The 13,918-nt window shown below is 39.3% G+C and overlaps 1 protein-coding gene across 1 annotated transcript in view; it reads right to left on the reverse strand.

Annotated features, from left to right (window-relative positions):
* Positions 1-551: 551 nt before the first annotated feature.
* dnajc13 (DnaJ heat shock protein family (Hsp40) member C13) overlaps positions 552-13,918 on the reverse strand; it is a 39,622-nt gene continuing 26,255 nt past the window's right edge. The window contains 25 exon segments of the mRNA XM_028434221.1: positions 552-1,621; positions 3,776-3,875; positions 3,942-4,085; positions 4,166-4,306; positions 5,552-5,731; positions 5,808-5,981; positions 6,513-6,555; positions 7,587-7,756; positions 7,833-7,945; positions 8,033-8,107; positions 8,203-8,302; positions 8,380-8,471; positions 8,551-8,728; positions 9,534-9,650; positions 9,726-9,839; positions 10,488-10,883; positions 11,640-11,759; positions 11,841-11,915; positions 12,006-12,190; positions 12,287-12,422; positions 12,499-12,577; positions 12,703-12,818; positions 12,899-13,100; positions 13,207-13,361; positions 13,447-13,492. Of these exon segments, the coding sequence (XP_028290022.1) occupies positions 1,524-1,621; positions 3,776-3,875; positions 3,942-4,085; positions 4,166-4,306; positions 5,552-5,731; positions 5,808-5,981; positions 6,513-6,555; positions 7,587-7,756; positions 7,833-7,945; positions 8,033-8,107; positions 8,203-8,302; positions 8,380-8,471; positions 8,551-8,728; positions 9,534-9,650; positions 9,726-9,839; positions 10,488-10,883; positions 11,640-11,759; positions 11,841-11,915; positions 12,006-12,190; positions 12,287-12,422; positions 12,499-12,577; positions 12,703-12,818; positions 12,899-13,100; positions 13,207-13,361; positions 13,447-13,492 (3,349 nt within the window). The 3' untranslated portion in view covers positions 552-1,523.

Below are 13,918 nucleotides of genomic sequence, written 5' to 3' on the forward strand. Positions count from 1 at the left end.
AATCAATGATTTTGTGTTGTCTGGATAAATAAAACTTTCATTCTTTATTTTAAAATATTATTGTAATTATGTCATTCACAGCTAAGATGAATTATTTTATAATCAGTAAAGCATGTTATTGTTTGTATGGGTCAAGATAACGGGTCATTTCCAAGTTTGTTTCATTTGAGAAAAAAATCTTGTTTTTTTCAACACACACAAATAAGTCATAGCCCACAATACAAGTGGTACCACATTTAAGTTATAGCGTAAATTAATTAGCACATATTTTCCATATTCTATGTGATCCCTATTGATTTGATTCTTGTGGGCTAAATGTCCGGTATTATTTGACGGGGTTACAGGGTAAAAAACAAAAGGAGAAAGTATTAATGTTGGATTTATAAGTAGGCTAAAAAAAAATACTAATTAAAAATGTATTTCAAAAATCCTTTATAATGGTTTGTCATTTACAAAATTATCCCTTTAAAAAAGGGTCAAACCAGTGTTTTCTCGAATGCGCCACACAAATACAGCACAATTCTTTCAAATAACAGTCATGAATACAAAAGGACAACACTGTGGATTCCCTTTTATTCTTAAAATTTTATGTACAAGTGAAACTGATTTTCTACTTTTTTTTCTTTCAATATACATTCATAATAGAAAGTTTATATACGTAATATAACATTGAACAGTTCACAAATTGCACTAGTCTTTCACGTAGATCCGTAATCAGAGCTATGTCATGTCATGTCATGTCAGCAGGAGCTCATTCCTGGTGATGATTATTCACTTGTATAAATATTCTAGTGCTTTTTGCATCCTGACAAGAAGGGAATTGTTTTTAAAAATGGAGGCAGAAAAAGACTGCCTTCACAGAAGGAGGCAAAGAGAAAAAGTGAAGGTGGAAATGGAATAGAGGGGAATTAGAAGAGCTGATTCTGGACAGAAACAGGATAGTAGGTCAGCAACAAACTGACACTTAAAGTGACTATGCTATTGTTTTGAAATGGATCAATGGGATTTAATGGCAGACTAGCTTTTATTACTTTTATTTTGGAGGTGAAGAGGTACAGTGCACAGATGTGTCCCAAACAAGGTCAAACTCTGTTAGATGTGAGGAGGGGGGGGTCAAGTATAGCCAATTATAACAAGATGAACTGTAAAGTTTTTAAATGAGTCTCAGCCCATTCAGTAATGTGAAAAAAAAAAAAAAATCAAGTAGAAAAAATATGTCCATACAAAAAGTAAACATTTTTTTTTTGAGTGGCAGAAAACCAAAGACAAATTTTCAGACAAAAAAAATAAATTTGATCATTTGTTAAAACGAAGTGATTTTGAAGACTCGAGTGCTATTTTAGAGAAGGGGAGTGATGCCACAGGTGGTGTTGGTCACAGTCAACCACAGTTCACTCCTCCACCTTTGATTCTACTTTTCCTCTCCCTCTGCCCACTTTGTGGGTATCTGAACCATCACTCTGAGCTGTGGCTGTGAAGCTCCGGGGGGAGGCCGGGGGTCAGAGTGTGACTGCCACAGTGACTCAGCCTTGTTCTCCGCTGTCGTTGTCCACGGGGGGTGGGACGCTGGGCATCATGGTGGTGCTTTTTCCTGCTGTGAGGTAACCTGCTACTCCTGGGCCTGCAAACGGAGGAGAGGACAGGCTCGGGTGTGACACTCAAAGATGGAGATCAGCAACAGAAAAACTAGTGTGAAACTAGCATGAAGACAGGGTGATGACAATGGTTGGATTTAAGAAATTTCGTTTTTGCACACGAGGAGGTGTTGCTTTATTTTACCATTTCTTTAAAAGAAAATGTAACTAATGTGTAAACAATCACATCTAAAAAATTAAAATACAAAGACGTGTCATCTGCTGGCAAATAGAGGCCCAAAGTATCTAGTGTCAGGGTTAAGCACTTTTATTAAGTTTTGTTTATTTCATATCATACAATACACCATGCATAGGAATGTGTATGAATTTTGTTTTGCTTCAAAATAACAAAAAACTGTTAAATGACAAAAAATAGTTCTCTTTCTTAACTCATTCACTGCTATTGACGCATATATGCGTCAATTGTGTTGTTTTTCAGCTGGGGTTGCTAGGAGACAGTGTGACGGAGTTCTCCTGTGAATATCAGGCTTGTACTATGGTGTAGTGACCAACTGGATGCATGTACAGTAGGTGGCAGCAGCGCACCTTTGGATGAGAGATTATCCGTGATTAACACCATCGATGGGGAGGCACACACAGGGATGAAGCAAAAAATGGCACTATGAAGGAAGACGGTGAAGCTCCCAGCAGCTCACACTCGACCAGAGCATGTGTGAAACTAACTGGACTATTGACAGTGTTGCAATCAGGAGACAAAACGATCTACAAACGGGTCGACTTTGCATGTCCGGGCAGAGGAGGAAATGGCGTATGGGTGAACCGGGGGGGGGAACAAATCCATACGATTCCGACCCAGATAACATAATGATAATATTGCCATCAAAAGCATCAAAAGCCTGGTCTCAGTGTTGTTTTTGTTGTTTTATAGAAGGAAACCAATGTTGAGGTGTCACTAAAGTAAAAAAAAAAAAAAAAAAAAAGTTTCAAATTCACTGACAGGTTTTCCCAAAAAAACCTTTTCTGAGCTTTTTGTCAGAAACTGGCAATTTGTGTGAAACTTGCCTCTATTCAACTGCTGATTACAGAAGAACGAAACGAGCTATAAACAAAAGATTTTTTTGATGAAAGTCTTTCAGAATCTGTTTTCCAATTGTCATAGTACAAAATATTCTGTGGGTCTTTAAAAAACAGTCAAAATGCTTAAAAATGGCTTTCAGTGAATGAGTTAATCCCTTGCTGCTGTTCTTTAGGATTTGCTTAAAACACTTAACACATGAAACACTTTTACGGCCCGGGCCATCAGAACCAAAACCGAACCGTGACCAAAAATCCGAGGTGCGCATTGAACCGTGGGCTGATTGTTCTGTTGCATCCCTACTTTATATCAACCATGTTTGCTGAGCGCGCAGCTACTGACGTCATTAAGCTCGTATGTGTGCAATGCTGTGTTCAAGTCTGGCATTTAAAATCACCTACTCTTCCACTCGCTCACGGTCACAAGGATGCGTTTAGGTACCGAAACATAGCACCATTTCACTTTTGGTGAATCGGTACCCGGTAGTACCAAGGATTGTGGTAGGTACCTATAAAAGTAGTGAATTTTGTACAAATCCCTGTTACACCTTTTTTCTTTTTTTAGATACGAGTGCTGATCTGCGTTAAAATTGAAACTATCAAACACAAAAATGTGACAGTGTTAGTGAATATGGACGAGGACTGCATGAAATGAGGTGTCATGTTTAGAGCAAAAGGGAAAAATGAAAGGGAAATGTGAGACAAGGATGGAGGTAAAGCAGTGAGGAATGATGGTGAGATCCAGGTTATCGTCTACCTGTGTCAGAGCAAGAGAAAGGAGGGCAGCGGGGGCCCTGCTCAGGAGTCTAAAGCCCACCTCGCAGTGGGCTGCTGGCGGCCAGGAGAGAGGGAGTGGAAACCCCTGAGGAGGAGGAGGAGGTGGAGGAAGAGGAAAGAGGAGCAGAGAGCAGAGCTGGGAGGTTACAGAAAACTAAATGCCTGCTGGGATTGCACAAGAACAGGAATCAGCCATGAGGTGGTTTTTAGAGTAAAGCAAAGCTTTGAGATTCTTCACATGTTCGGAGATGTGAGGCGGCTTTTTTTTTTTTTTTTTTAAAGGTTTAGCTTTTCAAATAAATGAAATAGACGGTCGGGGTTGAGCTCACCTGTCAGGTATCCTGCAGTCTGAGACTCTGAGATGAACAGATCATGTTTCTGGTCTTTGAAGGCACTCCACACTGAGGACCGCGCTAGAATTTCATTTACCTGCAAAAGGCAATTGGTTAAATAGTTTCAAGTCAGCTCATCAAACAGCGCGTCATTCCCACAAACCTGCTCTCCGTACTGAAGGCTGCGAGTCATGGATTTGAGAGCTTTGACTATCTGAGCCTTGATGGCTGAGGGATTATCTAACGTCTCCAGACCGATTCCTTCCAGAAGCTTCAGCAGGTAAGGAACCAGCTCCACTCTCAGAGCCTGTGGAGGTGAGGCGGAGCTTTAATGGGTCACAGCCGGGTAGGTAAAGATAGAAAATAAACAAAACAAAAATGATGTACCTGGGCGACCAGCTCCGTCTGCTCTTTTTGGAACATGCGGTTGAGAGCTTCACATGCTAAACCAGCCATGTCCGTCCGTGATTTCATTCCAGCCATCAAGGGGCCGATCGTCTCCACGGCGGACATGGAACGCACACATAGCTATTGAAAAAAAACATAGATTTAGTCATTACAAACACTAATAAATACAGTGATTTATAAAAGTGAGCTATCAAACACAGCCTTGTTAGACTCATGGTATTCTCATGTTAGGTTAATTCAACAAAAAGGCCAAATAATCGATAAAAAATGTTTTTCTACTCAGAAAATGAATATTGGCAAATGTTAATCCACATCACTGAATAACTTCAAACAAATATTTCCTGGATTTACCAAGATCAAGAAAAGTACTGAGTAGACTTTTTCAGCTGCACTATTACTAGAGGTGGCCTCTGCTGTGCATTCACTATGTGTAATTTAGGTTTAGTTATTTATTTATTTATTTTTTTAATATGATGAGATCTTCACCCTTCATGGTTGTGCAGCCATTTGTGTCTCCCTTTAGGACCATGAAAGGAAACAGCTAAGCAGAAATGTAATATACACTGCCAGAAAACATCAGAAACTGTGGCAATTACCCAACCTTCAATGCAACTGTCAAACACTAGTTGAAAACAAACCAGTCATGCACCAAAAGATGAGATTGTACTTTTATCTTGGCCTCTTTTAACTCGTGACTGTTGTTTTTTTTTAATGTAAATACTATATGTGATATCATATTTTCTGTCATCAGTCAGTTTAATGTTTGTCTCATTGTGTGAAGTTGTTTAACTGTATGTTAAATGTTATTGTTCAACTGTCATTTATACCACATGTACCAGCCTTAGGACAACAGATGGAATTTAGCTATTGTGCCAACACTGGCATATTTATGTCGACGCTGTTTGCTGACACATTAATTATTATATAATGTCTTAATTCAAATAAATAAATAAATACATGAAATAAATGAAGCCTTCCAGGTCACTCAGTGAAGGAAAAGTGCAATGTCTAAGAATGGGAAACAGGCAGTTCAGACAAGAAGAAACGGGTTCAAATTAAATGTTATTTAAATAGTGAAATGGGAATTCCAATTCGTTGGCTGATTTAGACTTTTTAATGTCAGCGGCTAAGTTAGAAAAATATACAGTAATAATCCCTTTGCTCTAATTGATTGATAAGAAGGTATATTTACAGTAAAAAGCACAAAAGCTAATAGAGACCAGAGTTAATTACACCACAAGAGCAAATTTAAAAATGAAGCTTAAAACAATATTGAATATTAAAACATCACTGAGCTAAGGTTTTAGTTTTTAATCTAAGTAAAAAAAAATTTTTTTTTTTAAATGACAGGTTTGAAATCCGAACCTCATTGTCTGAAAGCACGTGGATGAGACGTATGGAGCTCTTGGGCACAGCGTTGTTCTTGTGTTTTAACGCTGCAATGATGCGAGGCAGGTGGCCCAGAGGAGGCACCTGGTCAGCCAGCTGGCTCTGAGTGCTGAACAGACACACTGCTGCTGTGGTGACGGTCTCCAGTGCCTCACCCTGCAAGAAGTCCCACATCTTTATCAGGGAACGTTCATATGGTTTGTGTATTTTAATGGGTTTATAAGCAGCTCACATTGGGGTTGTTCTTCTCCAGCAGCTCCGTCATTGTTTCCAGAAGAGAAACCAGGAACTCTCGTGGTTTCCGTAGCACCCAGCCAGGCTGAGCAATAAAGATACGTAGGAAGACTCCGCCCACTTCCAGCTCGCCTTGCCCGGCTCCATACGCCATTGTGAAGTCCTCTGGCAACTGAGAACACAGATCATAACTCATTCCACTCTAAACAATGTTAAATTGTTAAATGCAACTTTATAACATCTTACATTTGAAAAAAAATCAATTTGAATCATTTTTGGGAAGAAATTCTGAAATTTATTTGGTAACACTTTACTTGAAGTTTTATACATAAGGCTGACATTACGCTGTCATTAGCATTAATAAGGTGTCATGGAGGCTGTCTTTAAGTGTCATTTGCTAAATTATGACACCTTTGGAGCTATGTTGGTATTTTTTGGGTTAGGTGAAGGGATCTAGTGGGTTAGGTAGGGTTATGTTAACGAATAACACTTAATAATAGCCTTCATGACACCTTATTCATGCTAATGACAGGTGACATGTTATAACAATGATAGCGTAATGTTAGCCTTATGTATAAAACTTAAAGTAAAGTGTTACCATTTATTTAGTCTCTTAGGGTAAACTTTGTTTTCATTTTAAAAAATATTGGTTTTAAAACAAATTTTCATCACCCATTAAGTAAGATCAGGGTTTCATACTTACTTTCCAGTTGACATCAGGATTATCCTTCTGCTGTTTAAAGTGCCTAAAAAAAGATTTTACAATATCTCATTAAAATCAGAATAATCCCAAAAAATAAATAAATAATAATAATAAAATAAAACAGATTGTCTTCAAGGTTTCTTTGCCCTTAACTCATTGACTGCCAAAGACGTCTAAAGACGTCAATTGTGTTTTTCGCCTGGGGTTGCTAGTAGACAGTGAATATCCTGTGAATATCTAACTTGCACCATGATGCAGTGACCAACTGGTGCCATGTAGGTGGCAGCAGCGCACCTTTGGATGAGCGATCACCCATTGTGGGCAGAGCTCAGAGGAAGAGGAAAGGACTTTACGAGACAGAAAATGGCGCTACAAGAGTTGATGCTGAAGTTCCCAGCAGCTCACACTCGACCAGAGCATGTGTGGAACTAAGTGGACTATTGAGAGTGTCGTGATAGTGAGAGAAAACAATCAAAAAACGGGGCAAGCGGTGAGACTCCGCATGTCCAGGGTGAGGAAGTTGTTGTGTGTGGAGAATGACGGGGGGAGAGACTTGGAGGACGGCCAAAATACAGTAAGAAATCCATTCAACTCTGACCTAGATAGCAAAATAATAATAATGTTACCATCAAAAGCCCTGTCTCAGTGTTGTTTTTGTAGTTTTATAGAAGGAAACCAATGTTGAGGTGTCACTAAAGCAAAAAAAATTGTGTCAAAGTCACTAATAGGTTTTTTCAGAAAAAGACGTTTTTCTCAGCTTTTTGTCACAAACTGGTGATTTGTGTGAAACTTGCCTCTATTCAACTGCTGATTATGGAAGAACCAAACAAGCTAGAAACACTTTTTTCTGATGAAACTGGAGAGTCAAATCTTTCACCTGGTCAGATTTCAGATTGTCATAGTACACAATGTTTAAAAACAAATCAGTGAAAATCATCTAAAACGCCTGGCAATGTGGGGTTGGCTGCTCTGAAAAAAGCTGGCAGTGAATGAGTTCAATTTAAGTCAGCAAGTCAAGTGAGGCATTCTTGGTTTGTAAAGCTGAATATCAAAAGATGGTTTTGTGAGACATACTCAAGCATCATCTCCCGGACAGTGGTGGACACCTTTTCCCGAGAGCTGTCATTCCAGATGAGCTCTGGGTTTTCGTGTGTGCCTTCGAATATGTGAACTGCTGCCTCTGCGTTGTCTCGCATGGCGTCCATAAACACACCGGGCAGGAAGCGCATCAGTGTCAGACGCACCTAGAGTAAAAAAGGAGAGGTGGTGATGCTTTAGAGCTTTACTCACAAATAGATGAAAGATTTAGTTTGTGCTTACCTTTGGTCCAACTAGCTTGTCTGATGTCATCTTGGAGAAGAGCTCTGCTGTCTGTGTGCGAACCTGCGGGTGTGTGCAGTTACAGAAAAGGTCCAGCAAATAGATGAGAGCACCTGTGACACAACAGACAACATCAGCATGTGTTCATCTAAGACCAAATCAGCAAAAACAAACTTCACTTATTATACTGCATCACTGACCTTTGGTCATAGCCTCTTTGACAATCTTTGTGTTGGAGGTCAGTGCATAGAGGGTTTCCAGAACCATTTGCCTACCTAAAAAAATAGTGTGATATTTCAGTCCATAGATTCACATATGCAACAAAAAAAAAAAAAACCCAGAAGGATCGTATTTCTGAGTGATTACTCACTGGAGGGGAGCGAGTGCAGCAGCAACAAAAGGTTGGACAACACCAAGGATTCTGCTATGTTGCCTACACATTCTTGGTTTGAAGTCACTGTATTTACAACCTGCAGAGGGACAGAAAATGAGGATCTGAAAGGCAGAAACTTAGAACTCTAGATTTATACGTGTCAGGTGTGTTTACCTCTAAAACCAGCTGCTGCACTCGACCAGCACCGTTAACTCGCAGCAAGGAGAAAAGCAGCTTGAAATGGCCGATGCACTCGGACTCCGAGCCTGTTGAGCCATTAATAAGGACTGCTTAGATAAACACATGCATTAAACAAAACCAGTGAGAGAGGAGTGGAAATCTCACCAGGGTTATTCTTAATAACATTGCGCAGAGCCTCTAAAGCCATTTCAGCAAAGCGGAGCCTCTCCACGTGCTGCTGGGACTCCACCTTGTTGCTCTGACTCATGGCCAGCAGAGTGTGCAGGTATTGAGCCTGAGAGCCCACGTAGTCCAGCAGACTGGCTGCAAATGCTTTGGGATACTAAACACAATCATAAGTGCTTTAATAAAACTACTGAGTTTGGGGAAACATTTTTATAATTGAAGCTTTATTAGACCAGATTTATTAAAGTTTATTAAAGACTAGAATACAACTGTTAAATTAAACTGAATGTTAGGAAGCTATTTCATCTTATGTTTAAGGAATGCCAATTAAGTGAAGATAGTTAATTTGCTTATCCTTCTATTTAAATTTTGATTAGTCTTGAAGCTTAAATAAACTAATGCATTTTAAAAGCAAATATGTGAGAAAAGAATGGGTAACTAAAATGTTTAAGGGCTGACATTTGTTTGTTTTCTGTTACAATTTAAGGTTTTTCACCTGAGAACCCTCGACTTTTCAATGTTAAAATCAACAAATTCATCAACTCAGAAATAAAGCAACTTTAATGAAAATCAACTGCTTCATTTCTTGAGTGGAAGATAGTTTTGAAACTCCGGTAGATGCTGAAAAAATTTTCAAGCTGGGATTTAAATCAATAGGTTGACAAAACCATTCAGCCTTTCTTTATACTGCAATACTATAAAGATAAAGGTCATTAAACCACAACAATGTGCATCACATATTCGTTAAGTATGAAATAATGCAAGCAGTCGGTGTGTAATGATTATATTAAAATGGTGCTTTACAGGTAACGTATTTGTGTTATTTATTTAGTCATGATAAGTTTCCTTTTTCTACATAATTTGTTAAACTAAAACCCAACATTTTTTCTCTCCCAGAAAAGAAGAAAACAATAAGTCACATAAAAGGAGCGACTGAAATACGGTGTGATACAAACACCCACCTCCAATGGGAAGGACGGTTGCTCATTGTAGACTCGAACAAAAATCTCCCCCACGATCAGCTCTTTGCTGTGATCTTCAAACACAAACTCAGCACCGAAGCTTTCGTCGTTCTCTCCCTGAAAGGAAAGAAGGAGAGAGAAGTTGTTCTGTGCTCACTCACAATCTGAAAAAAGTTTAAAATCCTGCCTTACCCGTTTAATGCTTCCTTCCTGCTGACACTCCAAGAACTCCATAAGTTCTGCTCTTGTCCCATTGTTCCAGATCAGGTAGGGGTTCTCCGAGTTACTATTGAGCAGCTTGAGGACCTGAACACACACAAACACATAACAGGTTAATGTGAGTGCAGCTGGGATACTCACGTTACATTAATTGTGTTGCTTTTATGGGTACTTGTACTTTTTTGAGTATATTTCTAAATCAGTAATTTAACTTGTACTTAAGTTATGAGAAACTTGATGTATAAATGTATCTGTCGATTATCCAGCTGTTGACCAATCCCTGTCAAAGCTCTTTTTGTTACCAGTCGTCTTTGTGGAGACATTGGTATAGTTATAATAACGGTTTTCATCTGTTTTGTGTTTTTATCTTGTGAATTGTCTATGTTTTAAAATGGACTCCAGAGCCTGAAATAAAATATGATGATTAAGTGCATTTTAAAAGAAGCAATTTGTTACAATTCTACACCCAACTGTTACTGATTAAATTAAACCAAAAATAAACATAGGGGGTGAAAGTAACTTTTACTTTGAGTACTATTTAATTAAGCTACAATTTACTTGTACTTGAGTATTTTATGTAAGACTTACTTGGTTGCGATTGTACTCAACTACAAGTACAAGTAACAGGACTTCTACTTGAGTAGGATATATCAGTAATTTCCCACTGGGATAAATAAAGTACTTCTGATTCTGATTGCTCTTTAACACCTCTGGTGGTGAGTCATGTCAGCTAACCTCAGCAGGAGATCCTATTCCGAGCTTCCTGGAGATGTACGGCGTCAGCATGGCGGCAAGACTCTTCCTGATGGTGGGATTTTCTGGAGGCGTGCTCTCTGTGCCATTGATCTCAGACATTGGGTTTTTTCCATCGGGTGTGTGTGGTATTTGCGCGTAGCCTCCCAGGCGGTTGAGGGCTATCACACTCAGCTTGGCCAAACTGTTAGCAACCTCCTGCTGGTTGGTGTCCTGGCTGGTCTGCACTCCACTCTCCTCCAACGTGTAATCATAATTAAAGAGGTAGACCAGTAAGTGCCAGAGCACGCCGGCGTGGTAGAGGTGTGTCTGGAGGAAGAAATCGATGGCGAAGGAGCTGATGCACTGAACTGCCAGGGCCGCAGTCTTTGGAAGACCCTGAGAGAGTGAGGACGGATGGAAACTGTGAGGAAATTTGTTCTACTTTGGCATTTGGTGTTTCATTTATAATTAAAACAAACATTTAAGATGTTAACGCTGATTTTACATTCCTTTAATCATGTGGCTGAAAGCTATCCAAATTTCAAAAATCACTTTTGAATAGAAGTGAACATTTTAATGTTGATTTATGAAAGGGAGAGCAACTGAACCATGGAACAGTATAATATTCAACTAGATAAAGATACATTCAAAACTTGTGAATACATTCTTTTAAAACATGTTTTCTAATGAAAAGGTACATGTAGCCCACTTTTTACACAATTCTAAATAAATCTGCATATCCCTCTGTCAATTAATCAACTTGAACCCTCTTCAATAAATATATGAATGTATATTTTTCCATCATTGAATCATTTATTTATGTATATGATGGAATTTTCATCCAAAAACTTATTAACACTTCTAATTCTTAAAGATGAGTGAATTAAAGATGGTTGGCTCCAATTGCAAATGATAAAACAACAACATTTGAATCATTAGAATCTTTTTAGGTAAAAATCACGGTTATGGTCAAATTAAATTAAAAAAAGCCTTTATCCATCAAGCTTTGAAGTGCACTGCAAGTCAATTATACAATTTGCAAAAAGACAAATTTGGTTTGAATATTTTCTACACGCAGCAAAGCCAAACTGGTTGAAAACAGCACAGGAGAAACGTTAACACATAACAGCAAAAATGACAATGTATTCTCACCTTCCCATAGAACAGGATGTGGCAGAGATCTCTGATGATGTTGGGCATCTCAGTGATCTTTTCCCTGCACTCCTCAAACTGGGCTGCAACACTGTAGCATTTACAGATATGCCCGCACACCTGTGAAAGAATGTAATGTCAACTTATGCTTTTATTCATAAGAAGCACTACTGTATCCATAAATGTGTATATAATTCTTACCTGTACAGCCATGTCGTCAGGCTTGCTGGATGCATTTAACACAGTAACGCATCGAGAAAGTGCTTCCAGAAGGACCTGAAAATCATGCAGAAAACAAAGTGAACTTCATATTTTTACTGGTGGCTCAAATGTTAAATAATCTGGAGCTCATGATAAGAGATGCACCTCAATGCCGTTCTCGCGTCGCAGCTCCTCTGCATTAAGAGCAGAACAGTTGACTGTGTGGAAGGCCAGCTCAGCTGCAGCCGGAAGGAGGGGGGAGGTTTTGGAGAACAGCTGACTATCCTCGGTCTCCATGGTAATTGTTTTGATGAGCATGGGGTACCCGGCGTATTTGTATGGTTCCAGTTCTGTTAAAGTGACAAAAGGAGTGGAATTCAAACCAAGAAGTCTTTTTAAAAATGTAAAAAATAAAAATTGTTCTGAGAGCTCGCCTGCACACTCACCTAGTTTATGTCTGTTGAAGAGGATGCTCTGGGTTTTGAGGATGAGGATGATGTTTTCTGGATCCGGACCGTCCACAATCCGGGCAGATTTTGTGCAGAGGAACTCGTACGCCTTGTTGACTTTCTCAAACATTTCCTGAAAAACAAAGAAGCAGCCAAATTCACCTCTGCACTAATTCTGAGCCTTAACATATATTTTACTGCAAACTTACCCTGCCCTCTGGGTTCTTGTCAGGATGATACTTCTGAGCCAGGCGGAAATAAGCTTTCCTGATCTTACTCTCATCCTGCCTGAAAAACATAATGACACAGGAGGAATATTTAAAAAAACAAAAATTCACAATCTTTTGACACTTTTATCACATTGTTCTGATTTAACTGTGAGGAAACAAAATGTCTAAATATCTGTTACTTACTGCCCTTGTCCTTTAGGCAGGTTTAAAACCTCATAGGCATCGTCCACAGACATGGACGGGGGCTTTTTCTCCACCTCCTTCTTCCAGGCTTCAAGTGTATCTTTAAGCAGCTTTACCTGCAGGATCATTAGTCCAGAAACATAATGAGTGAAATAAAAAAGACATCCATTACAGGTGGTGTAAATCAAAGACATACAGCATCGCGAATGGGCCAGTTCGGGAAGCGGGTGGTGTCACACAGATGTCTGAGGTAGTAGATGTTGCAGAAAAGTTCGTTTTCCAGCTGAGGAAAGCTGATGACTGGGATGGGGCAATACTGGTACAGAGCCCGGGTGTTGCTCTGCAGGCGAGGACTGAAGTCTGCTACGTGAGCTGCGATCTTCTCAATCATCATCCGCCTTTAGCACAGTGAAGATTACAGAACCCAGACATGAGATGTGATGTAATACAGCACCTCTGGAACTCACAAACAGAGCAAATCCATTAAAATAAACAATCTCTGACCTCATCTCACTGCTCCAGATGGCTTCAGGTGTGTCAAACTCTCCGAGGAAAATCTCAGAAAAGCGCTCAGCGTCGTAGTTCTCCAGGTAACACACCATGGCCTCAGGCAGCACGGGCCCCAAAGTGCTACGCTGCACAATATCCTGACCCTTCGACTGTGGTGACAGGATAATGTCAGTTTCAAAACACACACAATTATTTCAACACAAATAAGAAATTAGACAAACAAAGCATCTTTACCTCCTCTGATTTGAATGCTTGTTTTAAGTGTGTGTACTTCAGAAACCTGAAAAAAAACCAAACACGTATAAACACAGTATATTCTGATGAAACTTCCAAGCAGCCTTTGATGTCTAACAGGGTTCTCACCAGGAATTTTTCACAGTGTAGAGGCATTGCAAGGTGCACTGTTGTAGGGGAGTCCAGGTGCATCCCTCCCGAGAAATTTTTTAAATTCATAACCCTCTGACGCCAAATTTTGCAAAGTAAAGCAAAATGTTTGTTTCTTTTAATCTTTGTTGCTGCCTTACTTTAAAGCAAAACATTATTTGTAGTATTGGTGAAGGGTGATGATGAATGTAGTCATGCTTGGTATAGGTCCTCCACTAATAAATACTCTCAGACACTGTATAGACAAAAAATAACATTTGATTCAAAAGACTGAGTCAAAGACACGCTTTTCAAATTTAAATGAAGGTAATATGTGGGATGT

Source organism: Gouania willdenowi, chromosome 20 (assembly GCF_900634775.1).
Source record: "Gouania willdenowi chromosome 20, fGouWil2.1, whole genome shotgun sequence".
NCBI classification, from domain to species: Eukaryota; Metazoa; Chordata; class Actinopteri; order Blenniiformes; family Gobiesocidae; genus Gouania; species Gouania willdenowi.